Here is a 25,777-nt window from a genome sequence, read left to right as displayed (position 1 = left end):
TAGATGTGATTAGGAATTCAGATGATAACAAGTGGTATCTTTACCTTTCCCCTTATATACAAATTAAATTTTCTTTTTGTTAACAGAGGAGTATAAAAGTAAGCAATGTAGTGTTCTTGCTTTAGGACCATTCTTGTGAGAAACTCATGGATATGGATTCTGTTCATCTCACACTGCAGTGTAAACTTGTGATGTCGGAGAATAAAGAAACTTTGTTAGAGAGTGAGAAACAACTCCACCCAACTAAATCTTGGCAGGCTTGAGATTATTAGGATACTAATTGTCATGGTTTCTCTGTGTAGCTTTCTACTTAAAAGGATCTAAAAGTCCAGAGATGTTTTCACATATTGCTAAAATGTTTGGTTTAGAGTATGGCTAAAAAGTCAATGGTGTGTTATATGTTGTAGAATGTCAAATGGTAATATTAAGCATATACATTATTATTATGATTGTTGTTGTTATTAACAGTTACACAGACTAGACTTTTTCACTCCCAGTTTGGTTGGGGTGGTGCATGCTATTCAGACTGATACAAGAACTACGTTTTAAAACAAAGGTACACTACAAAGTTGGATCTATTTGGAAATCCTGGACTTTATTTAACATGTCATATTAATTTTAGCTGAACCTCCTGAAAGCTTTAACTTACTAACAAACAACATCTTAACCCTCTTTGCCAGCAATTTTTCAATAGATGTAATCTAAAACATCACTACATCTTTACTTTTGAAGAGGTGAGGGTGTATTAAATTTCCAATGGTTCCTTCTTCTGAATGTCTTCTGCTTTCCTTCTGAATATCTGTAACCTCAAATCACAGCTGGTTCAACACAATATTTTGAGAAATTATCTTGCAGTATCATCTCACAAAAGAAACGCCATTAAATACAGAATTTGTGAAGTTGTTTGCATAAGTGAGAAAATTTAACAAAAGGCAGGTTCAAAAGCATGCAAAAATCATTAAGGATTTTCCCATCATGGTCTTATCTGCACATGAAAACTACATTGGCAGCCTTAATTCTTTCTGTTTAATATAGTTAAATATGCTTAAAATGCTATTTTTCAAGTTTCTGCAGTTAGTTATGTTACATTTTTAAACAAGTACTTAATTTTATGTTTTACTGCCAGTTTTCTTTGTGTGTATCTGCATATGTGCATGTATTTTTCCCATTGTCTTGGAGAGAACATGAGAGTCATCCAATGTACGTAGTCACTGAAATGCATTAAGCATGCTTTAACAAGATTAGTCTTAACTGGAGAAGAGTTGAAAATGGTAAATAGTTCAACTTCTGAATCTCTTCTAAGGATTAGCATCCTTTTCTTAATTTTTGTTACGGTTGCGAGCAAAATCCATTCTGTGGTAGTTCCAAAACTCTAGTTGCCTTCCAGTATTTGGTCTGTTGTTTTATGGTTTTGAAAGAAATATAAGAGATGTTTTTGAGAGTAGATATAAAGTAAATAAAAAAGTTAAACTTTTATTATACTATATTTTAAACAGACCTCTCTGTTCCCTTAGTTTACATTCTTTAACATATGCCTGGTTTTTGTTTCCCTAGACAAAACCTCTTTGTAAGTCTGACAGAGAGCTCAGATCTCTTGAGTAGAATGAGGGATAGTCTGTGCTTCCAGTAAATGTGTACTGGAGAGTATAGACATTGAGAGAAGATTTCCATTCTTTAAGTAGGCTGTTTACTAATAGTGTAAAAATATAAATTACTGCTTTTTTATTACTTCAGCAAATTGGTGTGGGCATACCAAAAGTTAAACTGAGAAAAAGGAGACCAAATGTACAGGTAACTTTGGATGGAGGTGATTAGTGCATTAGATTGCATAGACTTGAAAGTACAAATAGAAAGCTTCTGCCCTGCTTACTAGGAAAAATCTAACTAGAGAACTGTTTATTTTGACAAACAGCTTCCAAAGCATGAAGCTTGCATCCTTCCTTGTTTAAATAATAGAAAATATGTTATTGTCTGTGGTGAAGGGCATTCCATTGAATTGTAGTGCTTTACTAATAGGTGCTAATTAGATCTGTGCTGCAAAATTTATTCTTCAGATTTTGAAATTAATTTGAAGACTGAAAAAAGAAATAAAAAATAAGAGAGACTACTTGTGTTGATTTTACTTGCATAAACCCAGTGTCTAGAAAAGATCTTTCTTGTGGCTTGATTGCCAAGCTTTATTGTACAGTGTATGCTGTCTAACACTACAGAGTTTGAATTAGCTGTTCAATTTTCATCCTAGGGAAGTCAGAGTAGGGCATATGTTTTATCTGCTATTTTCATCAGTTTATTGGTGTAACACATCCAGCTCCAGAGACTTAACTGCTGTCAACCTATACAAGGAAATTAGCAACATTTATATAATGCGATGCCTGGGCAGAAAACATTAAACGAAAACTTAAAAATCCTTGAAGAAATAGAGTAACGATATCACTAGCAAAATAACTAGATTAGGTACAGTATACCATGCTGATTTCTTACACATATTAGAATATATAATGTAAAACTGGTGTCTTGCATAACAACGCCAGTAAAACATGGTATAAAATCCTAATCTAATTAAAGTCAGTGATTTTACTGAGTGTCAAGTGCTGCCTTTATACCACATGTAGAAGAACAAGATATTTTGTTTGTGCACTGCAGAAAATAGCTCTGGAACATATAAAAAATCTCAATTTTCTGAGCACCCCTGGCTCCTCAGCATGCTATGGTATGATTTGGCTGTTGCTGGGTTTGCCTGGTGGTGCTGCCTGCCTAGCGAGATGAGGTCTAGAAAAGCTCTGGGCTCCCATCCATTATGGATCTTCCTGGGTCCTCCTCTGGGGTCCTGGATTTGGCTACTATCTTACCACCAACCTATTTTAAAAACCTAACAAAATGTGACTTTGTTAGTACTGGCAGGTATGACTAGGAAGTAGACTCCTGAAAGTCAGCAGAGAATACCTTCTGTAGAGTTTGTGAGAATACCGACCTCCCAAAACACAAGATCTTTTAACAAACATTATTTCATGTTGCTGTGCCAGTTCTTTCTTTCTTTGTTTCCTTTTTGATTTGTCATTGAAATATTAGATCTTTGCCTTTATTTGCCATACTGAAAATAGATTGCACCGTTTATTTGCATGCTTCATTGCTAGTGATTTACTTCTCCTTTTTTTTTATTAAGTTGTGCTGGTGAATGTGGTGGTGTTATGCTTATTCTAGTCATGCTGTGTGCATGACTGGATAAAGAGAAGAGCAAACTGAATAGTAAGTTTGTTTCTTCACAGCTTGGAATAAACCCCACTAAATGGCAACCTTGGAAGAAAAAAAAAATATGGAGCCCAAATACTGTTAAAAACACATTATTGGGGGGAAAATGGCAGTGGGAAAATAATCTTCCATTGAAAGTATGAGGCTAGGAATTTTCTGTTCTAATTCATAATACCTTTCTTTGTGCCTCAGACATATTATATAATGTATCTACACATGTTTAGTTTCTTCATCTGTTAAAAGTGATCATTAAATACCTTTTAAAGAATGTGTGGTGATATGAGTCTTAAAAAGAACAAGAACAGTTAATATATACTTGTACTGTAATGGACTCTTAAAATTGACTATTTTGTCGTTGGGACTCCTTAGCTATGTCTAGCCTGGGTTATCATTTGAAGTGAATCTTGGTCTTGATTTGATGTGATGGCATTTTTTTTCTTTTTTTTTTACCATTTTGTTTCTTCTCTGTTCCTTTGTGTGTTGAAATGGAATGCGAACTTCATAAATGCCTCCTCTGCCATGCCAATGGCTTCATGCATGCTGTTTGGGTTTGACCATGCTATTCATTATCCATTGCATGTAAGAAAATACATTTTTTTCAGATTTATTTTTGCATTTTAGACTTTTGTTATTTATTTTGAGAGTGTGGATTTGTTGGTGGTGGGGGGAAACAACTGCATAACAGTAATTGAATTGTTTAAAGTTGGCAGGGAGCATATGTTAATGCTACTGTATTAAACTTGATAGTTTTATCTATCCTACACAAATAAGAACATGCATATATCAGTAGACATTTAAAAGAAATACCTGCAATATTTCCGTATTCTCGTTCTGAGAAGAAATTTATTAACGTCATTCTTAGCAGATAATAAGTCTTACTTGCTAGAAACAGGAATGATTCCATATGCTCAGAAATACATACATCAGTTCCTCAAGAATATGAAGGAATGATCTTTTGTTTCCTAACACTATTATATATTACAGTCTTGAAAATAAGGGCTACTGTTAAGATCTTATTGTTCTACACTATTTCGTGAAGGGATCTTTTACCAGCTGTCCAGGATGGATGAAACACACACTCTTTGATAGAGTAGTCACAAGTGCATCTGACATGTAACTGTCAGTGTTAGGAAGAATACAGCTATCATTTTGAAAGAAGGGACCTTAGTCTACCCTGGAGACAACTTAGTTTAGCTGAAATCCACTAAATATATCACTATCATAAATTACACTAGTCTTGAAACAATAGTATCAGACAATGACAATTGTTGTGTTGTTCTTTGTGAAAGAATAGTGCTCAGCTACTGAGATAACTAGGCTTTGGGATCCTTTCATGTATGAACTGTCCTGTTACACAAAGGAAATTATTATCAATTAAAAATAAATAAACAACTAAAACTATACTATTCAACAATAGTATCAAGTCATGAAAATTTTTTGTTGCTAATTGTATAAGAAACAGCAGTCACTTACTGAGAAAACTAGGCCTTGTGAGCCTTTCATGTATCATAGTATCAGTCAGGGTTGGAAGGGACCACAAGGATCATCTAGTTCCAACCCCCCTGCCATGGGCAGGGACACCCCACACTAGATCAGGCTGGCCAGAGCCTCATCCAGCCTGGTATTGTACCATCTGGTTTTCTTCTTTCAAATTCACTGTCCTATTACAGCAAGCAAATTATTATCAATTAAAAATAATAAAGAACCTGTACTTTTAAAATTTGCTATTATAAATGATCAGATTTAAATGGTTACATAACATATCACCGTACAAGTTTTTCTAAAAATCCTTTATTGAGGGGGTATATTAAATAGGTACTGAGTGAGGAGGATTAAGGGTTTTTATACCATAAAATACAAAGTCACTGAGGCTTAGCCAAACTTGCTCAAAATAAATGGATTCCTCTGTCTAAGTAGATGGAGGCTGCAACTTATCCAGGAGCAGAGGCTGGAGAGTGATCTGAGCTAGTTTGGCAGAGCTACAATGGCTTTCCCATTCTCCTATGGGATAGGTTTACTACAGATGCAGATAGCCAAACTTCTCTGTGCTCCACAGTCAAGAGTCAACATCAGGTCCATTCCTTAGGTCTTGAAGCTGCTGTCACAGAGTTTCTGTGCTATAGGTCTCTGTCTCTTGACTTGAGAAAGTTACTGATGTTGCAACTGCTAGGTGTTCAGAGAAATCCTGTAATGCTGGTCACAAGAGATTATTTTTTATAACAAACAAGCAATTTACTGTAATTACTACCTCTTCAAATCTTGTACTGAAGTCCTTTCCCACCTTGTCACAGCAAGTCTGCAGCCTGCTTTTGGCAAAACTGCAAAAGAGTTCAGTGTCCCCATGTTACTGGTCAATTGGAAAACTGTCCAAGATTTCTGATTCCCTTCTTGGGAATTCATATCTGAAGCCTCCTCTGATATGTCTTCTCCCACCCTTATAATCTGTGATATCCCAGCAGTAGGAAAAGCAGCTTCCCAGCATGATAACAGACAACAGACTGTAGATTGACACTGGCCATTAGTGTTAATTTGATTTTCACTTCCCCAAGTAACCTCTCTAATGAAGTAAAATGAATGAGGTAAGGCCACTAGTAATTCATCATACTGTAAGAGATTAAAATAGATAGGTAAGTAAGCCCAGTTAAGCAGTTTACTTTGAAATGAAGGGATTAGAATGATTTGTACATTATAGCACTCCGTCTTTATTATTTGATCATTAACTATCTTCTACTCCAGAATCCTAAATCCCAGGAGCCTGTCACGCTGGATTTTCTAGATGCTGAACTGGAAAATGATATTAAAGTTGAGGTGAGATTGCCTAGTTTCTTGGTACCTGTTGCTGCTTGTATTTCATTGTGTAATAACTGAAAAACAATAAATGGTCTAGATTTTGAATGGGAAAATATTTCACCATAAATTTCAATTTAAAATTTGTCAAGATAATGATGTTATAAAGAGAGACAAAGTTATGAGACCTGGTATTACTCATCGTCAAGAATAATGTATTATATTCCTCTGATTTTGAGACAGTATGATTGCTATTTTGTTTTATTTTTTCTTTGTAAAGTAGCAATTCCTGGGGATGAAGCTTGTAATGTTTTTTAGAGCAGAACAGTTTTTATTAGGATATTCATATATTACCTGAACTGTTTTAAAAGTATTTCTCTGTCTCTTACTAAGGTGAGTTGACTGCTGTGGTGAGAGAACTAAAAAAGCTTAGTATTGACAACACATCATAGAATCATAGAATCAATAAGGTTGGAAAAGACCTCAAAGATCATCAAGTGTAACCTGTCACCCAGGACCTCATGACTTCTAAACCATGGCACCAAGTGCCACATCCAAAACAGAGAGTGACTCAATAACGTTCGGTGTTGGCCCATAGGGGGATCGAACCCGCGACCTTGGCATTATCAGCACCAAATTTAATTCCCCAGTATATATTTTATTACTCATTTTTTAATAAATTGAAATAGTGGATTTTTTTAAAAATGCATTATTAGTTTGTGAAATAAAACAGAGGAGTTTTGAACATTTTATCATCTTCTATCATATTTTTTCCACTTTGTTTTAAATTGTTTGTTCAAAATGACACTAATCAGCATTTCTTGGTATCTGTTAAATTCTGCCTTAAGTTTCTCTGAAATGCCTGCTTCAGAGAGAAATTGCTCTCAGACTGTAAAAAAAACAACAAAAGGTTTTGTGACTCACTACTGCTACCAGGATCTTACTGCAAAGCACAAGAAATGCTGGACAAAACTCCTCATCCACACTGAATTCATAGTCTTGCTATTGCCCTTAGCAACATGGGGGGTGGTCTTGCTATGTAAAGTATACCAGAAGTGTTGTTCCTAACTGTTGATTCAGTAGGTATTTGGATAAAGCAACTTCTAGTTGTAAAAATCTGAAAACTGTAAACTTCACTTCGTTTTAAGGGCCATGTCTTTCATATGCATCACTATTTTCTGTGTTCCTGTGAAGTCTTTTGAATCACTGAAAAGATTGTTCTTGCTGCATGCAGTGCTAGTTTTTTTGTTTGCTTGTTTTTACTTATTCTTCCTTGACAATAGATTCGGAAAAAAATGATAGATGGAGAAAGTGGAGAAAAAACATTTGAAACGCTGGTCAAGTCCCAAGATGAGGTAAGAAAGGAATACAGGCAATTACATTTACAGGAACAAACAAAACCTGTAAAAAAAATTAAATGATGAAAAGATTTTCATTTTGTAATGTCAGTTTGTATCATTTTTTCCCCTCTAGACTGCTAGCTTTACTGGCTTATAGTGAAAGAAATTATGTCCTTATGAAAAGAAGAATTGTTTTGTTTCTTGGTTTCTTTGATGCATCATTAATCAGTCAGTTGTTGATGAGGTCTTACATTCTGTTGACCAAGAAATGGACCCAGCCTACTTCTGTGCATGAATACCCAAACAAAGTACTTAGTTTGCTTGCAGAGACGTGTGGGCATGGGTTTGGTAGTTTATGTTGTGGTTGAATGGGAAGAAAATAATGAGAAAAAAATGGCATTTGTATGCCATAAATAAAACTATCTGGGATAAGCAAATTCATCTTATATTCTGCACTTGTGCTTTCTGAACAGCCTGTTGTGTTCTTTATTTTATTGCCCAAAATGCTAATTCCTACTAAAGATTTTTATTTCTAATAAGGCACATTTCCTAGCAATAGGAAATGTGGTATGGTATGGATCTTTACATGTATGCTCTATTTCTTGGAGATCTCAACAGGAATAAATTATGACTGGTGTGCCAAAGGTGCAGTTCTCACAGTTACAATTCTACAACAGCTTTGTAAAGCTTTTACTTGGAATGTAACACAGCTTGAAAAAAAAAAAAAACAGAACAATTTAATGACTTATCAGAAGAATATGAAGCACTTATAACATCAAGCAAACACTACACCATAACACTATTCAGCAGAATGACTTGAGACCCTGTAGTTATTTTTTCACGTGTAATATTAGCTGCCCTCTCCTGCTTATGTCCTGTAACATTGACATCTCAAAAATAGCTCTGCTGTTTGTACTTAAATGGCAGAATGGTGCAGTGAAGAGGTTCCTTCTCACAACATATAAGCTACAGAATCTAATCAAGTTAAATTGACAGGAAATCAGGCCTCAGGGTTTAAAAGATTTTTGTTCTATTAAAATCAGCACATTCCTTGTTTATATTCCATTCGATTTGTAATAGATGGTAGCAACTTTTAACTCTGCTTTAAATTTTGGCCAGATTACACAAAGTAATGCTCAGTACTGAATAGTTCTCTCACCTGAATTTTGTGTTGAGGGAAGATTTCTGTATAATTAATCTCATGTTGATACAGAAAAAAACATGGCAGAAGCTTCTGTGTGTGTGTGAAAATCAGTGGCAATGGACACTACCCTTGCAAGATGAAACTGAGAATGGAGCTGATTTTTTCTGAAACATGTCTCAAACCTTCATCCATCCTGTGATTTCACAATATGAAGCTCATGGTCACTTGGTTCCACAAAAGACCTTTGGGAACATATGTAGAATCATCAAATTATAGAACAGCTTGTGTTGGAAGGGACCATGAAAATTCATCTGGTGCGCCCTCCTTCAATGAGCAGGGACATCTTCAGTGAGATCAGGTTGCTCAGTGTTCCATCCAACCTGACCCTGAGTGTTTCCAGGCTTGGGGCGTCTACCATGTCTCTGGGAAATGACCCTTATTATCACTCTCATTATAAAAAATTTCTTTTTTATATCTAGTCTAAATCTACCCTCAGGTTAAAACCATTACCTAATGAGAAGTTTGTCCCCATCTTTCTTATAAGCCTCCTTTATGTATTGAAGGGCTGTAATAAAGTCTCCCCAGAGCCTTCCCTTCTCCAGACTGAGCAACCCTAAGTCTCTCAGCCTTTCCTCACAGGGAAGGTGTTCCATCCCTCTGATCTTTTTTGGCCTTCCTCTAGACCCACTCCAATAGGTCCATGTATTTCCAGTACTGAGGACTCTAGAGCTGGACATCTTATGACCATTCCTCAGTCCCTTAGTATGCACACTGAATCTAACAAAGCATGCTGGCTTCCAATAATGTTATTTAAAAAGAGTGTGAATGAGGACAGGAAGCCATGCTTAAGATCTTAATCCATCAGAGGCATTTTTTTATTCCTGTGGTATGGGTGCTGTTGAAGAGATTAGTGACTTGACTTGCACATGTCCACCTGTGAGGAGACAGATTAATATCTGTGTATTTATTCAAATCCCTTCTAACAAGATTGTGACTTTGTTGCAGAAAGATTGTCATAGTATTTTGTTATACTGCAAAGTCTCTGTAATTTCACTCAGTGTTGGGCTCCATCTTCCTTGTAATAACTTATTCAGAAAGGGTAGAACCTTGTAGACTCTATTCTTGGGTAGGGAACCTCAGCTTCAATGGGGCAGACAAATAGAGCTGTAAATCATCTTAGATAAAAGATGATGTTAATTATAATCATGTAATCATGTAGTCAGCAGAGTAATACTTTCCTACTTTCTCTCTGTGAAGAAAGTCAATTTAACTCAGACCTCACACATTGTCCAGGTGCAAAATAAGCCCATAAGTTATGGTCTTTGAACCCATGGAGTCCCGTATCTCACTAAACTGCCTACATTCCTCTGTATCTGACTTCATGCTACCTTTCACTTCTCCTCATCTTCTTCTAAAGCAGAGACCAACAGTCCTTCTTCCTTCTGTCAGGACTCTTGTCTGTGCATTCTCACAATGCAGCCTTCATCTCATCCCTTTTAAGTAAGGTTTTATAATGCTGCTTTACAGTCTATGGGGAAATCTTGCTGTGTGGCAAAAGATGTGCCTTTTTGTGTTGCCACTGTTGAAGGATTGTGAATGAATAGGGCCATGCTGGCCAGGTAGGGCAAGCCACCTCTGCTACCTCACCAATGTCAGGAGCCCATCCTGTTTACAAAGCCACCAGCCTGTTCCCCTGTTCTGAAGGGAGACGGAATAATTCCTGACCCACTGTGGGAGAGTCCAAGATCTTTCTGGCATCTATGCTGAGGATAAGCTGCTCCTGAAGGGAGGAACTCACTGGGACATTTTCAAACTTGTTTTAAGGAGTGCCTTTCCAAGCCTACAGGTGAAAAGGGCTCTGAGCAGGCAGTTAGAAGAGGGAGAACTAGAAGGTGATAAAAATACAATAGGACCACTGGAGTTATACAAGAAATTGCATTCATGGAAAAGTTATTGAAGAGATCTTAGGCTGTGCATTCATTTTTCTGGATTTGGTAAAAAAGACCTGAAGTAGCTGGTCCTGCATCTGTTTGCCTTAAGAGGGAAGTAAAAAATTTACGCTGGCAAATGTTGGAGTCAACTACAGCATTGGGCATTGGGGGTGCCAGATTCCAGTCTATTATTGGGATAGAATATCCCAAGTCTTTTGATCTTAGATGTTTTAACTGCCCAGTGAAATTATTTTTCCCCTTACCTTCCCTGCATCATGGTTTAAGATTTCTTTGTCTACTCAGACCTTTCTGTGAGACGGAGCAGCTAGAGATGGTTGACAATGATGACTACTTGAAGCCATTATGCTCTCCCAGCTCCAGGCTGCTAGGACCAGAACAAAACTTCTTTAGACCATAAGCCATGCATGAGCCATGCACCACTTAGGACTTGATAGCTTCTTATATTTTCTTACAAAAGGGTTGATGTGGTCAGTTGCTCTGAACTGGCAGTTGCAGTCTCGAGGCTTAAAATTTATGTCCTTTTTGTTTTGCTCTTTGGTTTAAGCATGCATTGCTTTCCTTTTGTATTGCAGCTGGCCCTAGCACTGTCTTGGGAGATGACCTCATACTACAGCATAGAGACTGGGTTTGTGGCAAGTGTGGGTGGGGTGTGCTGGAGTCTCCCTAGGCCTAAGGCGCTTTCCAGCTAACAGAAGATGCCATAGGAACAAAAGCATTGCCACATTGAGGCAGCTGGGTGGGCAGTGAAGGGTGGAAGGTGAAAACTGAAGAGTCACAAAAACTGCAGTAACATGTAGTAGGTTCTTTGGCAGTGACCACCTGAGCATGAAATTATCTCAGACCGCTCAATAATGAAGTAGGCAAAGGTAAATGGGAGCTGATGTATGAGAAGGTATGATCTGCTGGTTGTCTTGAAAGAGAGGTTTCAGTCAATTTGCTTTCAAGCATGTTCACAGGATTTAAACAAGCTCAGTTTTTCTTTTCCTTCCCCTCCACTTTGCCAGCACACAGAAGTGTGCGGCCCATGTCACTGCACCTGATTTGGAAGAACTGCCAATACTGCAAATGATAGTATAAGCATATTATTGAATATAAACAGACTTGGATGGGAATCTCTTCATCCACATTTTACCTTAAATATAAAATATATTAGGGTTTTAAGCACTGATACATGTATTTTTTTTCTTTCTCCTTAATTGTCTCTTTGAATATTTTTTTCTTTTTCACTATTAAATTATTTATACTGTCATGCTGTTCTGAAAAACAGCATCCAAATGAGAAGTGCTCTAATTATAAATGCAAAAAAAACCAAAGAACAAAACACCTCTTTTTCATAACAATAGAGATTTTTCACACTTAGTGTAAATATATACCTGTGGCACTTCTCACCAATGATTGTAATATTGCAATGCAACAGCTGCACAGACTTCCTTGCTGGCATACTTACAAATCTCTGATTATAAAATAATAATAATATATTGCAGCTGGAATTAAACTGCAGTTTTCAAAGTGGAAAAAAGAGTAAAATGATGTCAGCCAGGTTCATTAATTATTAAGTCTAGGGGGAACTGTGAGACTGTGCCTATCCCATTATTAGTCATACAAAAAGAAAATGAACGGTAAATCTTATCCTAATGTATTCAGTTATTTAAAAATAAACATTCACTTCCATGTTAAATTTTTCCCAAATTCAAGGCCCTTCTAATAAGATTAGAAACACATGTAAGTTTAGCTCTGAGTGCCTATGCAGTCAGAATTGCCTGGCTGTGCCTGTAGGTATGACTCAAAACACATTTAGCCAGTGGTGCTGTGACTCGGAAGGACAAATCCTGGGTGGTTCTGTTGTTAGAATTACCTGCAAAGTCTTTTTATTACTGAGGATTTTTCTTTTCACATTTTAACTGCAAAATGTGCAAAAAGGGGATAAAGCCTTTTGTCAAATTCATATAGAAAAACTGTTGCATAGCCCTGGCTAATCAATTTAAAAGGGAAAATGATAGGTTATGTTTGTTTTTATGTAATTTACGTATCTTTAATATTCAATAGAAAATACATAGGTGATTCTTCTGCATATTGTGTTTGGAACATGTTTAAGTGAAGGAGTGGAAGCTCAGCTCATTCTTTTAACAAACTTGACTTAAAAGTATTTTGCAAGAAAAGGTCATGCTTATGGAAACCTCAGAGAATAATTTATTTTTTCATCAATCTCTTTGTAGAGATACATTGATAAAGGGAACAGAACATATACATGGACTGCTGTGAATGGCACTGATTACAGGTAACTGATTTCTGTTCTCTGACTTACAGAATCATAGAATGGTTTAGGTTGGAAGGGAGCTCCAAGGGTCACCTAGTCCAAACAACCTGCACTGAGGAGGGATATCCTTCCCTAGATCAGTTGCACAGAGCCTTGCTGAGCTTGACCTTGAATATCTCCAGTGATGGGGCCTCAATGACCTCCCTGGGCCACCTGGTTCAATGTTCCACCACCCTCATGCTAAAGAACTTACTCCTAACATCCAATCTAAATCTCCTCTAACTTCAAACCCTTTTCCCTTGTCCTGTCACTGGAGGCCTTTGGAAACAGTCCTATTGCTAGACACCTCTATGAAAAGTCCCTCTGCAGCCTTTCCATAGGCTCCCTAACACCTTCTTTGCCTCAATTTTTTATAGCAGGTTAGGTTGTCTTCCAGACAACTGGCCTCCTGAGCTGGCAGATGGAGTTGGGGAGCAGTATAGTTTCCCTGTAATCCAGGAGGAAGTAGTTAGAGACCTGATCAGCCACTTGGATCCCCACAAATCCATGGGATTGGATGGGATCCATCCTAGGGTGCTGAGAGAGCTGTCAGATGAGCTGGCCAAGCCACTCTCCATCATTTTTCAACAGTCCTGGCTCACTGGAGAGGTCCCAGATGACTGGAAGCTGGCCAACGTGATGCCCATCCACAAGAAAGGCCAGAAGGAGGAGCCAGGGAATTACAGACCTGTCAGCCTGACCTCAGTGCCAGGCAAGATTATGGAACAGGTCATCTTGAGTGCAATCATACAGCACTTACAGGATGGCCAAGGGATGAGGGGATGAGGGTCCAGCCAGCATGGATTTGGGAAGGGCAGGTCCTGCCTGACCAACCTGATCGCCTTCTATGATCAGGTGACCACCTAGTGGATGTGGGGAAGGCTGTGGATGTAGTCTGCCTGGACTTCAGCAAGGCCTTTGACACCGTCCCCCACAGCAAACTCCTGGCCAAGCTGTCAGCCCATGGCTTGGACAGCAGTGCTCTGCATTAGGTTAAGAACTGGCTGGAGGGCCAAGCCCAGAGAGTGGTGATGAAGGGTGCGACATGCACCTGGCAGTCAGTCACGAGTGGTGTCCCCCAGGGATCAGTGCTGGGCCCCATCCTGTTCAATATCTTTATTGGTGACCTGGACAAGGGGATTGAGTCCATCATCAGTAAATTTGTGGATGACACCAAGTTGGGGGCAGGTGTTGATCTGTTAGAGGGTTGGAGAGCTCTGCAGAGGGACCTTGACAGGCTGGGCAGATGGGCAGAGCCCAACGGCATGAGATTCAACACATCCAAGTGCTGGGTTCTGCACACTGGCCACAACAACTCCATGCAGAGCTACAGGCTGGGGTCAGAGTGGCTGGAGAGCGGCCAGGCAGAGAGGGACCTGGGAGTACTGATTGATAGTAGGCTGAACATGAGCCAGCAGTGTGCCCAGGTGTATCAGGAACAGTGGGGCCAGCAGGAGCAAGGAGGTCATTGTGGCCCTATACTCAGCACTGGTTAGGCCACACTTCGAGGACTGTGTCCAGTTCTGGGCCCCTCAGTTTAGGAAGGATGTTGACTTGCTGGAATGTGTCCAGAGAAGGGCAACAAAGTTGGTGAGGGGTTTGGAACACAAGCCCTATGAGGAGAGTCTGATGGAGCTGGGGTTGCGTATTCTGGAGAAGAGGAGGTCAGGGGAGACCTTATTGCTCTCTACAACTACCTGAAGGGAGGTTGTAGCTAGGTGGAGGCTGGTCTCTTCTCCCAGGCAACCAGCACCAGAACAAGAGGACATAGTCTCAAGCTGCAACAGGGGAGGTTTTGGTTGGATGTTAGGAAGAAGTTCTTCATAGAAAGAGTGATTGCCCATTGGAATGGGCTGCCTGGGGAGGTAGTTGAGTCACCTTCACTGGAGGTGTTTAACAAGAGACTGGATGGGGTGCTTGGTGCCATGGTTTAGTTGATTAGACAGTGTTGGATGGTAGGTTGGACTCAATGATCTCAAAGGTCTTTTCCAACCTCTCCTCTCCTCTCCTCTCCTCTCCTCTCCTCTCCTCTCCTCTCCTCTCCTCTCCTCTCCGCTCCGCTCCTCTCCGCTCCTCTCCTCTCCGCTCCTCTCCTCTCCTCTCCTCTCCTCTCCTCTCCTCTCCTCTCCTCTCCTCTCCTCTCCTCTCCTCTCCTCTCCTCTCCTCTCCTCTCCTCTCCTCTCCTCTCCTCTCCTCTCCTCTCCTCTCCTCTCCTCTCCTCTCCTCTCCTCTCCTCTCCTCTCCTCTCCTCTCCTCTCCTCTCCTCTCCTCTCCTCTCCTCTCCTCTCCTCTCCTCTCCTCTCCTCTCCTCTCCTCTCCTCTCCTCTCCTCTCCTCTCCTCTCCTCTCCTCTCCTCTCCTCTCCTCTCCTCTCCTCTCCTCTCCTCTCCTCTTCTCCCTTCAGGTACTGGAAGGCTGCTATTAGGTCCCCCTGGAGCCTTTTATTCTCCAGGCTGAACAACCCCAGCTCCCTCAACCTTTTCTTGTAGCACAGGCGTTCCAGCCCCTGATCATTTTCATGACCCTCCTCTGGACCTGCCTCACCTTCTTTAGTGTAGTTACTTACCTGTTTTATTTTAAAGATATTTTTAGCATTACAGTTTCTGTTCTAAGTCCAAAACATATTGTCTGGTGTCCAGGCCTGCAGGATTTTCTGGATTCCTTTACAGATTTAGAGCTCAGAATTGTTTGCTCTATGCAAGGACTAGAACCAAAATCTTTCATCCATCTGTTGAGATTTATCACAAGTGTAATTCTGTATGCAAGAAAAACACATACTTTTTTTATGATTGGTGCTTTGTTTTCCTGTATTGTAATATACTTTGACCTTTAATTGTATACTTTCTCTTAGATTTCTCCTCACTCTTTTTTCTTTGCTTTGTCACTGTGTTCTTGTTTTAAAATGCATGTTAAGAAGGAAAATGCTATATTTTAGTCTAAATAAAAATGTGGCATGTTTTTGCAAATATTTTTTAGTTAACATCATTATCACAGTATCACAGTATCACAGTATAACCAAGGTTGGAAGAGACCTCGAGGATCATCGAGTCCAACCTATCAACACAGACTTACTTATATGATTACTTATATGATGACTTTCTCTACCTTCATTTCAGTTGTTAGGGGCAAGAATCATGCTACCAGTTATCTCTGAAATCTGTATCTGTTTTTGAGGTGTTTTAACTAAGTTGCACTGATTCTTCTTTGTATGTATCAGAGTATCACAGCATCACAGTACATTAGAGGTTGGAAGGGACCTCGAGAGATCGTTGGGTCCAACCCCCCTGACAAAGCAGGATCACTTAGGGTAGTCTGTACAGGGATGCCTCTGAACAGGTTTTGAGTATGTCCAGAGAAGGAGACTCCACAACCTCTCTGGGCAGCCTGTTCCAGTGCTCCATCATCCTCACTGTAAAAATGTTTCTCCTCATTTTGAGTTGAAATCTATGTTCAAGCTTGAACCCATTGTTCTAAAAATTATTTGATGAATGACAGCAGGAACAAATGAAGTAATGGGTAAGAACACATCCCACCTTGAATGCAGCTGTGGTGTGTATATTATTTCAACCTCATTTAACCACAGGGCTTTGTAATATTAGAAGGAATTTAGAAACTTGCTATTATCCAAAACAAATTAAGGTTTACCAAGTGCCAGAAAAGCTAAAATACTGGAGATCAAAACTAGATGGAAAAATACTGAGTCAATTTTTTTACCAAAACACTACTTTTATCGTAATGAATTACACTAGTCCTCAACCAAGCTCACTCCCATTTTCTGTTATCCTTTGCACAGATGTACAACCAACGAGAATGCAAACATTAATTCATAGTATCATAGCATCAGTCAGGGTTGAAAAGGACCACAAGGATCATCTAGGTCCAACCCCCCTGCCATGGGCAGGGACACCCCACACTAGATCAGGCTGGACAGAGCCTCATCCAGCCTGCTCTTAAACACCTCCAGGGATGGGGCCTCGACCACCTCCCTGGACAACCCATTCCAGGGCTTCACCACTCTCATGGTGAAGAACCTCCTCCTCACATCCAGCCTGAATCTCCCCACCTCCAGCTTCATTCCATTCCCCCTAGTCCTATCACTACCTAAGATCCTGAGAAGTCCCTCCCCACCCTTCCTGTAGGCCCCCTTCAGATACCAGAAGGCCACAATTAGGTCACCTTGGAGCCTTCGCTTCTGCAGACTGAACAGCCCCAACTCCTTCAGTCTGTCCTCATAGGAGAGGTGCTCCAGCCCTCTGATCATCCTCGTGGCCCTTCTCTGGACACGTTCCAGCACCTCCATATCCCTCTTGTAATAGGGGCTCCAGAACTGGAGGCAGTACTCCAGGTGGGGTCTCACCAGGGCTGAGTAGAGTACATTTGTATGTACAACTAAAAAAATAACTTTTAACAAGAGAATGCAAATGTAGGATCTGTTATTCAGCATGACATTTTGCTGTTGAACTTTCTCTGTCTTAATACTCTGCAAGAAAAGAAACTTTTATCAGATTTTGCCATCAAGCAATCAGTTACAAAAAAAATTGCATTTAATTTATTTGACTTCTTAAGTCTTTCTGAGCTCCCTGGCATGAGATACAGCAATAAATCCATGGACTCACATTACATAAAACCTATTAAACATGAAATTATAAATTTTAATTAGCAATTTCTGCTAGCAGTAACTGCTAATGACAGGTATACTGCTACTGATTTCCCTAGAGGAGAATTGCTGAATATTTAGTGATAGCCTTCTACTAATCTCACTTGCATTATGTTTAAATGGCAAATGTATCATTGAAGGTCATCACTTTTATGGCTCAATTGTACAACATTTGAAATGTTAATTTCTGCAGCTATCCATTAGAAACCTTTGCAGTTATATAGTGATGAAATCCAAGTGCAGAAATTAAGAATGTGACGTGGGAGATGATGATACCTCACACCTCTTGTTCTTTATATACCTTTCTAGAACTGAGCTCTTCTCATGTGCATTGAACTTACCTGCAAAGCCCTATGTATTTTTAAGAGAAAATAACATAATCTCAAAGAAAATACATTGCAAATGCTTTGTAACTCTGAAAATATTATTACACAATGATGTTCAGAGATTTTTAGTGGTGACTGAAGACTTGAAGAAAATATTTTGCTGTTGTTTTCTTTATATTCCCAATATGGGCACCATTGGGTGGTGGATGAAGGCACAAACCCTGTTGCCATATATCAATGAGATTCCAGAAATGCAGAGGGCAGAGAATACCAGAAACCCTCCCCACAAGTCCTTTATTGCTGCGTTGTAGAATCCCCAACATTACGGAGTCTTAGAGTCCCACTTAACAGCAGAAGTCCTGGAATCCCTTAACAGACGAAGCAGTTAATGGAAGTCCTGAGCATATCCCTTGCAGTATCCCCACACTAAAGCCCTTGCCAGACAAGGTAGTGAACTAACAGAAGCAGAAGTCCCTAGCAGCCGTAACTGAAGATGCCTAACTGAAGTGTCTATTGCTCAGTGTGGCTGGTTTTTATTCTCTTCATTATAAATCCCTTGACCATTAAAATCCAACCACATACATAAGCTAGAATCTTTTCCCCATAAGAGGTGCCAGCACATCCAGGAGGTGGCTTCTGCAGTGTGTTCCAATCAAAGGGTGCCAATGTGAGGATGTTGTTCTTTGCTCACATGGAATGTTACTGTTTTGCACTATGCAGCTAAGGAATTGGTCAGCTACTCTACACATGCACTCTACACATGTCCAGCAGCTGCCCTCAGAACAGCAGCTGCAACATTTTGTATCGTGAATATAATGTGAATTAAAGTTTGACAGATACCCTTCCTAATCAATACCTCTAGCTGTTTTATTAGTAAAAGGAGACTCTGTCATATGATGCATGAAGATCAGTACATGGTACTTAAGGCAATCAGTGATCATTTTTACATGTGTTACTTTGGGATGCTATGTGACTACAAGATAGATATAAGAAATAATATATTTTATTATTTACAATTATTTGAAGATTCCTTGCTTACCGATTAAAAATTGCATTTATGCTTAAAAGTGTAAATAAGAATGAACACAGAAAACTTCAGGACCAGCATGAACCTACTTGCGAAAGCAGGTTTCAGAGAGTGTAAGGATGGTATTTCAGTACATAGTTGTCATGTCTTATGATGATCCAAGTTCCTAACCTGTTAATTGCTTGCAAAACACATAGAAGCTGAAATTGGAAAACTGCTCCAAATAGTCTAATTGCTTTATTTCTCTAATTTCTATTGCAGTTTGGCATTGGTGTTACCATCATACAGCTTTTATTATATTAAAGCCAAAATTGATGAACCAATAACACAAGCCAGATGTAAGTACTGTGAAAGTTCCCTGGTTTTGTCCTGTGTCTCAGGATCACTTTTAAAAAAGCAGTGTTTAAAATTCATAAATTGTGTGAAATTCACTGATGTTATCATGATGTACCCAAAATCTACAGCAATGATTCCAACTCATTGTACCACCCAAGGTACAAGAAATATTCTATAAAGATAGAATATGTGCAGGTTCCCCAGTTCCACTGATTATCCCTTCCCCCTTGCTCTGTGCCTGTAGAATCATTGCTTTGTGTATCCTCTGTTGCTGTCATTTTAAGGGTCTGGATACTATTTTTTTTTTCATTCTATTAGCTAAATGCTGTGATACAGACTGTAATAGTAAAGCATTTTGGGGGTAATTTTTACAGTAGTTACAGTGCAATATTTATCAAATTCCCTTTGCTGCCTGTAGCGATAGATGAATCTGAAAGCGCTTGCAGCTAAATTTTTGTTTTGCATTTTACAAGTAGTTTTAGAGGATGGTTGTAATGTATTTTTGGATTAGACTAATTTCAAGCCATTTACAGATTCTGTAGAGATAAGTGGAAATGATACTTGTGAGTATTCAAATGCTTTTTATTTATAAGATGTAGCTTAACTGCAGTCTAGATAGTAGACAAAATAGAATCCATCACATCCTTTTAACTTTATTCAAGTGTTACAATAAACTTGAACAAATAGGCAGTTAAATTGAAATCACTCTGAATCTCTCTGACAAACACAGTTTAGCAAAACAGTTGGTTAGCACTATATCACTGTTCTCTGCAATCATCTCTTGCATATGAAGTAGAATAATAATCAGTGATTTATTTTGTAATTTTGTCAGACAGTAAGTAGTTTAAAATTAAAGTTTCAGTGAGTGAATATGATTCTCGTGATCAATTACATCATCTGGTTTTGCACTTACATCCATACAACTTGCAAAACAGACCCTTGAAATAGCCACAGTATATAGAAGGTACTTGAGAATTAATTGAGAAGGATGTGCTCTTCAGTCTTCAAAGATGTTTGTCTTTTTTTCCAGCCTATAGTTGTATGTAAAATGAACCTTTGATCTATCTATGCACAATATTTTTATTCAAGGGGCTGTTTGAATAAAATATTGGTTTGTGACCCCTTTTGCTTTACCCTGTTTTTTTCTGTTTCCCTGCTTTCTCTTTCTGATGGATAGTGACAATCAAAAAGGGCAAGTATATTCTTGTTGCTCAATTTCCTTCTGTTTACTGCAGTTGATACTTTTCACTTATATTTCTATTCCTACTGGATATGCTCCTCTGTATTCCTCATCTCAGGTTTTTTTCCCATGTTCATTGGGTACCATTGCAATAGAAAGGAACAAAAATGAAAAAATAAAAGGGTGTAAAATGTTTTTCTGTTTTCATGCACATTTCACTATGTTGCTAATCTCTAATCCTTTGTCTGGTCCTATCAATGACACCAGCTTTTAAAGCCAGTATTTTTAGTGGCATTGGAACTGATGTTTCCATGGATGAGGCTATTAAACTTTTGTTTCAGAAAATAGCAGAAACATTTTCCTAAATCTTCTAACAACACGGTTTCTCAAATATTTCTTTGTGTCAAATTGTAATTCTAATGAAGACATCTCCTATATTTTTATGTGTTCATGCTAATGAAATATCTTCTCTAAGTAAGTTATAGATTCCTTATTGCTAAGTATGTGTTTTATATAATAAGTAATTTCTCTTGTACTGGGAAATACTGAGAAGTATACAGTATATTAGTAGGAAAGTGTCTCAGAATAAACATTTCTTTCTGAATTCATAGATGCATGCAAAAGCTATTCAAAAATTCTGAGAAGAAAAATGATGGTTAAAAAGCCATTCGCTTATTTGGTGTTTGCTCTTCACCTTTGTAGATTCAGAGACACTGAAGCTTGAGCATTTCGATGAAACTGGCTATACATTTATAGCACCAAGGTTGGTTAATTTCCCATTAATAAGTATTATCTCAGTAAAATATAGGCAATTGATAAGATTAATGGCATTTGCAAAATACTGACTTGACTAATGAAGTTTCATGTTGGTAAAATGAATATTAAGTAAATTAGAAGTTATTAATTGATGTTCATATTTTAGAAGATCGGTCTTCTTGCTCAGGTGTAAATATGTTTATGTGTATGTTTATATTAATCAAGGAAAGCTCCAAAATCTGATATTAATATTTTCATGGAAATCTTACACGTCTTTCCATTTCTCATGATCCTGACTTGTAAGATTTTACAACTTTGTTCTTTAGCTTCTCATTTGTAAAATAGATACCCTAATACTAACCTCAAGTAATTTTCCAACTTCAAGATAAAGCTCTCTGTCACTTAAGGATAAATTAATTTTTTATTCACTGAACATAAAAAATAATGGAGTAATTGAAAACTGATCAAGTAAGTTCATTAATTCCCTTTTTTTTTCAATGTGAAATTTTGTAGTCATCATTGCCCTTGTAAATGCATGTTTGCAAGGACAACATGGTGTGTTAAATAGTTCTTAAAAATTAATTTCTAATAATAATGCTTTAAAATGAAATGCTATGCCATCACAATCAGTTATGGATTGTTGTGTTTCCTACTTATTTTATAAATTACTGCATCCTTTTAAATTTTCATTAATGGCTTTATTTCAATTAATAGATTGATTCATATGCAAAACACAGATTTCTGTCTTTGAATGTATTCTCAACTTAACAGTTTAATTGAATTTTTCTGAAGGTCCAAAGTTATTGATAATCAGTTGTACCAATTAGCAGTTACCAGCAAGTTCCTAGCTGTTGGCTTGATCTACATGAACAAAGCCTGTTTGATACACAGCAGCTCTGTTTAAATGTGAATGTTGGTACAGCAAGGCAAATTCTGTCTCTAGTCATCAAGGATCATGGCAAAGTAAATGGTAATAAGATACCCTATTGATATGAAATACTTAACAGACTTCTTTTGTTCATAAAATTAATTTAATATAAAAAGCTCATTTTAAAAAACGGGCTCCCTTTTATAGTACTGAATCCTTTCTGCCTTTTAATTAAAGTTATTTAATGCCACTCACCATCTAATAGTTTTCTTCCAAATGCCCAGTGGCTTTTATTGTGCTTGCTTGCATTCAGTGACTTGCCCAGTGATCTATTCCTTTATTTTATTACATTATGTAAAGGACAGCAGCTTAATGTTTATCTATTTTGCATATGTCAAAACAAAATGTGTTTATATGCTCATTTGGTATGTACCCTTTTAAAATTGTCTTTAAGGATTTTCAGAGTATAGGACCTGAAGTAAATCCAGCCTTAGTTGAACATGAAGTGGCTGTGTTTTAGTCAGCAGTATATGTACTTTCCATTACAATTAAAGCCAGGAGTAATCTAAATTCACTGGGTATTTTCTTGTTTAGTTTACAGACTCTATGATCTTCTCATTTCAAAGCCTGCACTATTTCTGAGCGATTTTTCTGGGAATCTATGCCGTATAGGAATTTTCCTGTAATTCAGATTTAGGCAGATGCTTGAACACTTTATTTCCTGTACATGCCTGAAATATTCAATATAGTCAAAATTCAATATTGGCCATGGTAGTCAGTTTGTGTAGTAGTGCCAGCCACATCATTATAGTAACACAGTTCTGCCTGGACTTTAAAACTGCTAAGCCATATTTATGTCCTTCATTAACAAAGGAGAGAAATCTGAGAAAACTGATGGATTTTGTTTGTTCTTTTGTTTTGTTTTGTTTTCCAGAGAATACTGTAATGATGTAAAAAAATCAGAAAACAACACTGAATTTCTGTTAAATTTCTATGAATTTATCGACAGAAACACTCCAAGCAGTCCATCGTGTAAGTATCCTTCTCACTTTACTTTTTTTTTTTCCCTTTGGAAATTATTTATAAATAAGAAACAGTCAGAATCACAAATTTTATGCCAAAATCATGTGCTTTTGCTTTTTGTCTTCATTATGTTGGGATTTTCTGCCCAAGGTAGAGATTTTTCACAATTCCTCTTAGCATTCTGTCCTAGCAGCAAATAACTGCTGGTTGAGGCCCTGTCCCTGGAGCTGTTTAAGACCAGGCTGGATGAGGCTCTGGCCAGCCTGATCTAGTGTGGGGTGTCCCTGCCCATGGCAGGGGGGTTGGAACTAGATGATCCTTGTAGTCCCTTCCAACCCTGACTGATACCACTATGATACTACAATTTAGAGTTAGTATGTCCACTAAAAAAAGCACAATTTTGTGGCTGTATCATTTTAAATCAGAATTTCATTTTAGTCATTTAACGCAACTCCATGTCATGATTTCAGATAAATCTCTACACTCTTTTGATAGGTAATACTGATATGGTCATTAGAGTTTTGCTGGATGCAGGATTTACAAATGAACTTGCCCAAAATTATTGGAGTAAACTGTCTCTGTAAGTATATTTTTATGCATTTCAAACTTTGGTAATAAAATACTATATGTGTGTGTGTGCATATTCAGATATACAGTTAATATTTACACAGGATAGGTATTTAGATATTTAGATAGTCTTGACATGGGAATTTATGAGTTGCAGTCAGTTTTCATTTTAAATCTTATTTTTTGTTCACAGTGATGGTGTTGTTGCACAATTCGTTGTTACAGATGGTGGAATTACTAGAGTATTCCCCAAAAGGTAACAGTATAATCTGGTCATTTTGAAACTTAAATGTTAAATAATGGATTTATTGAATGAGAACCAACTTTTCCTCCAGTCTAATTGTTCCTGATAACGATGAAATGCATGGAATGTCTTGTTTTGCTTTGATTCGAAGTGTGTCTGATCTGTAGCATTATTTCCGTAGCAGGCCCTTGTATTCCAAGTTTCTACTCATTTTATAGTAACAGCAAAAGCAGTACCCTTGTAGTAGTACTGGGGCCATGGTAATCCCCAATTGCTCCTAAGAGCTCAATTGTTCGTCAGGCTGGTTGCAAATACTTCTAAGGGCAGATCAAATAGTTCAGGGACTTGAATATATCATTACCAGAGGGCAAAAAGAGCATGAGAAAGTGATCATATAATAAACTAGACATCTCTATCTGTGACTGAGAACAATGAGGCCACCATACCAGTAAATGGCAGATCAGACTTTTATCTTAGGTTTTTCTGTGTTTCCCCCAAAATGGGAAAGTTACAATGAATTTTCCTCCCCAAATCAGTTCCTTTTGTGTTTTGATGTTATGAGTGATATAAAATTTTTGGAATAATTTCTGAAGAGATACCATGTGCTAGAAAGATTTGTTTATTTTCTTGTAGCAAGCACTGTTACAGTCGTATTTGTCTCAACATATCTAAAAATGGTGAGACAAGATCTGTGTTTTTCCAAGAATACTGTGGGGTTTTTTTATTATTCCAAAGGGGCTTTTTTTAATAATTACACCTGGCAGTTAACCAGTGAAAACTGACAAAGTCTGAAGACTATATAAATTAATCTCACATTAGTTTCAAATTAATAATAAAACCCATGAAAAACATAAATAAACCCCCAAAACCCTGAAGCACAGCCTTAATGTGACTCTAACTATCTCTTTTTGATCTTTTTTTTTTTTTTTTTTTATTAGGGCAGGAGAAGATTGGTTGGAAAATGCTGAAACTTATGAAGTCAGCTTCTACAAACGGAGTTTAGATAACGACAACTATATTTTCACAGCGCCATATTACAACAGTAAGTCATCACAGGTGTGGAATGTCAGAGCTAGCTAGTTCAATATAAGTGTACTTGTGGAAGTTTCCCATACCAGTTGAGGTAATTCACAAAAGATGCAAGTAGGACAAAATTTAGGAAAAAAATCTTGGGTTTTTTTCCCATTATTAAGGAAAAGGTAACTGGGAGAGCACTAAACAAGGGACATCATAACTTGTCGTTGATTTTGGTCTCCTTGTATCCTCAGAATTAACAAGACTGAAAGGACGCAGATTACTGGTGTTCACTTTTTACACTGAAACACTGTTGTACAGATGTGCTTTGGCAGAATTATTTTAAAAGTAAATGAAAGAAAATTGCACTCAGGGACAATAATGCTACCTAAAAATAGCCATATTTGAGCTGAGTTCTGTATACCTCCTCAGCACCAAACCTACCCAAGGTCGAGAGTCCACAATTCTGTCCACTGCACTGCTGTTTAATTTAAACCATGCCTTTGAATTCTATGTCAAATGCTGTTATTCACCAAAAAAAGTTTGTCTGAAATACAGCGATATTTTAAACCTTTATATGCACAATATTAGGTGCTCATTACTGATGAGAGCAGCATTAACCTTGCCAAGCTCATCTAAAAGCAGATGCTACCACAACTGACATATTCCCCTCTCAAACATATGGTATCTTTTATTGCTGTTATTTCATACTTATTTATTGCATCTTTTCTCAATAAAATATTAACAAGGTAATTAATTAAATTCCCCGAAGCCTCTGTTGTTCCTCAAAGAGCTCCGGGGAATGTACTTTTGACTTGGTTTTTCATACTAAACAGTGTTGAAAACAGGCTGAGCTCTGTCAGAGAAGTAATTGTTGGTTAGTGAGTGGTGTCAGTGTACCCTGCATTGAAAAATATACAGATGACAGCAGGATAAAATCTTTGGCACTGATCCTGGTTTTAACAGAGCTGCTCACATGTGTAAAGCTATTCATAGCTCTGTTCACAGGAAA

At 37.9% G+C, this 25,777-nt stretch overlaps 1 protein-coding gene across 7 annotated transcripts in view; it reads left to right on the top strand.

Annotated features, from left to right (window-relative positions):
• Positions 1 to 25,777, top strand: part of CACNA2D1 (calcium voltage-gated channel auxiliary subunit alpha2delta 1) — a 372,424-nt gene that overhangs the window by 321,730 nt on the left and 24,917 nt on the right. For 4 of the 7 annotated variants that reach the window (XM_068167726.1, XM_068167718.1, XM_068167771.1 and 1 more), the window contains 10 exons: positions 1,735 to 1,791; positions 5,986 to 6,057; positions 7,320 to 7,391; positions 12,689 to 12,750; positions 19,039 to 19,115; positions 20,996 to 21,056; positions 22,852 to 22,949; positions 23,436 to 23,520; positions 23,701 to 23,763; positions 24,690 to 24,793. In XM_068167726.1, the coding sequence (XP_068023827.1) occupies positions 1,735 to 1,791; positions 5,986 to 6,057; positions 7,320 to 7,391; positions 12,689 to 12,750; positions 19,039 to 19,115; positions 20,996 to 21,056; positions 22,852 to 22,949; positions 23,436 to 23,520; positions 23,701 to 23,763; positions 24,690 to 24,793 (751 nt within the window). The remainder of the gene's footprint in view (positions 1 to 1,734; positions 1,792 to 5,985; positions 6,058 to 7,319; positions 7,392 to 12,688; positions 12,751 to 19,038; positions 19,116 to 20,995; positions 21,057 to 22,851; positions 22,950 to 23,435; positions 23,521 to 23,700; positions 23,764 to 24,689; positions 24,794 to 25,777) is intronic. The other 3 variants (XM_068167762.1, XM_068167753.1, XM_068167734.1) reach the window with 2 other exon arrangements.

This window comes from Melanerpes formicivorus, unplaced genomic scaffold, assembly GCF_026170545.1.
Source record: "Melanerpes formicivorus ecotype bairdi unplaced genomic scaffold, bMelFor1.0.p_v2 SCAF_3, whole genome shotgun sequence".
NCBI classification, from domain to species: Eukaryota; Metazoa; Chordata; class Aves; order Piciformes; family Picidae; genus Melanerpes; species Melanerpes formicivorus.
This window is presented reverse-complemented; position numbering and strand designations above follow the sequence as displayed.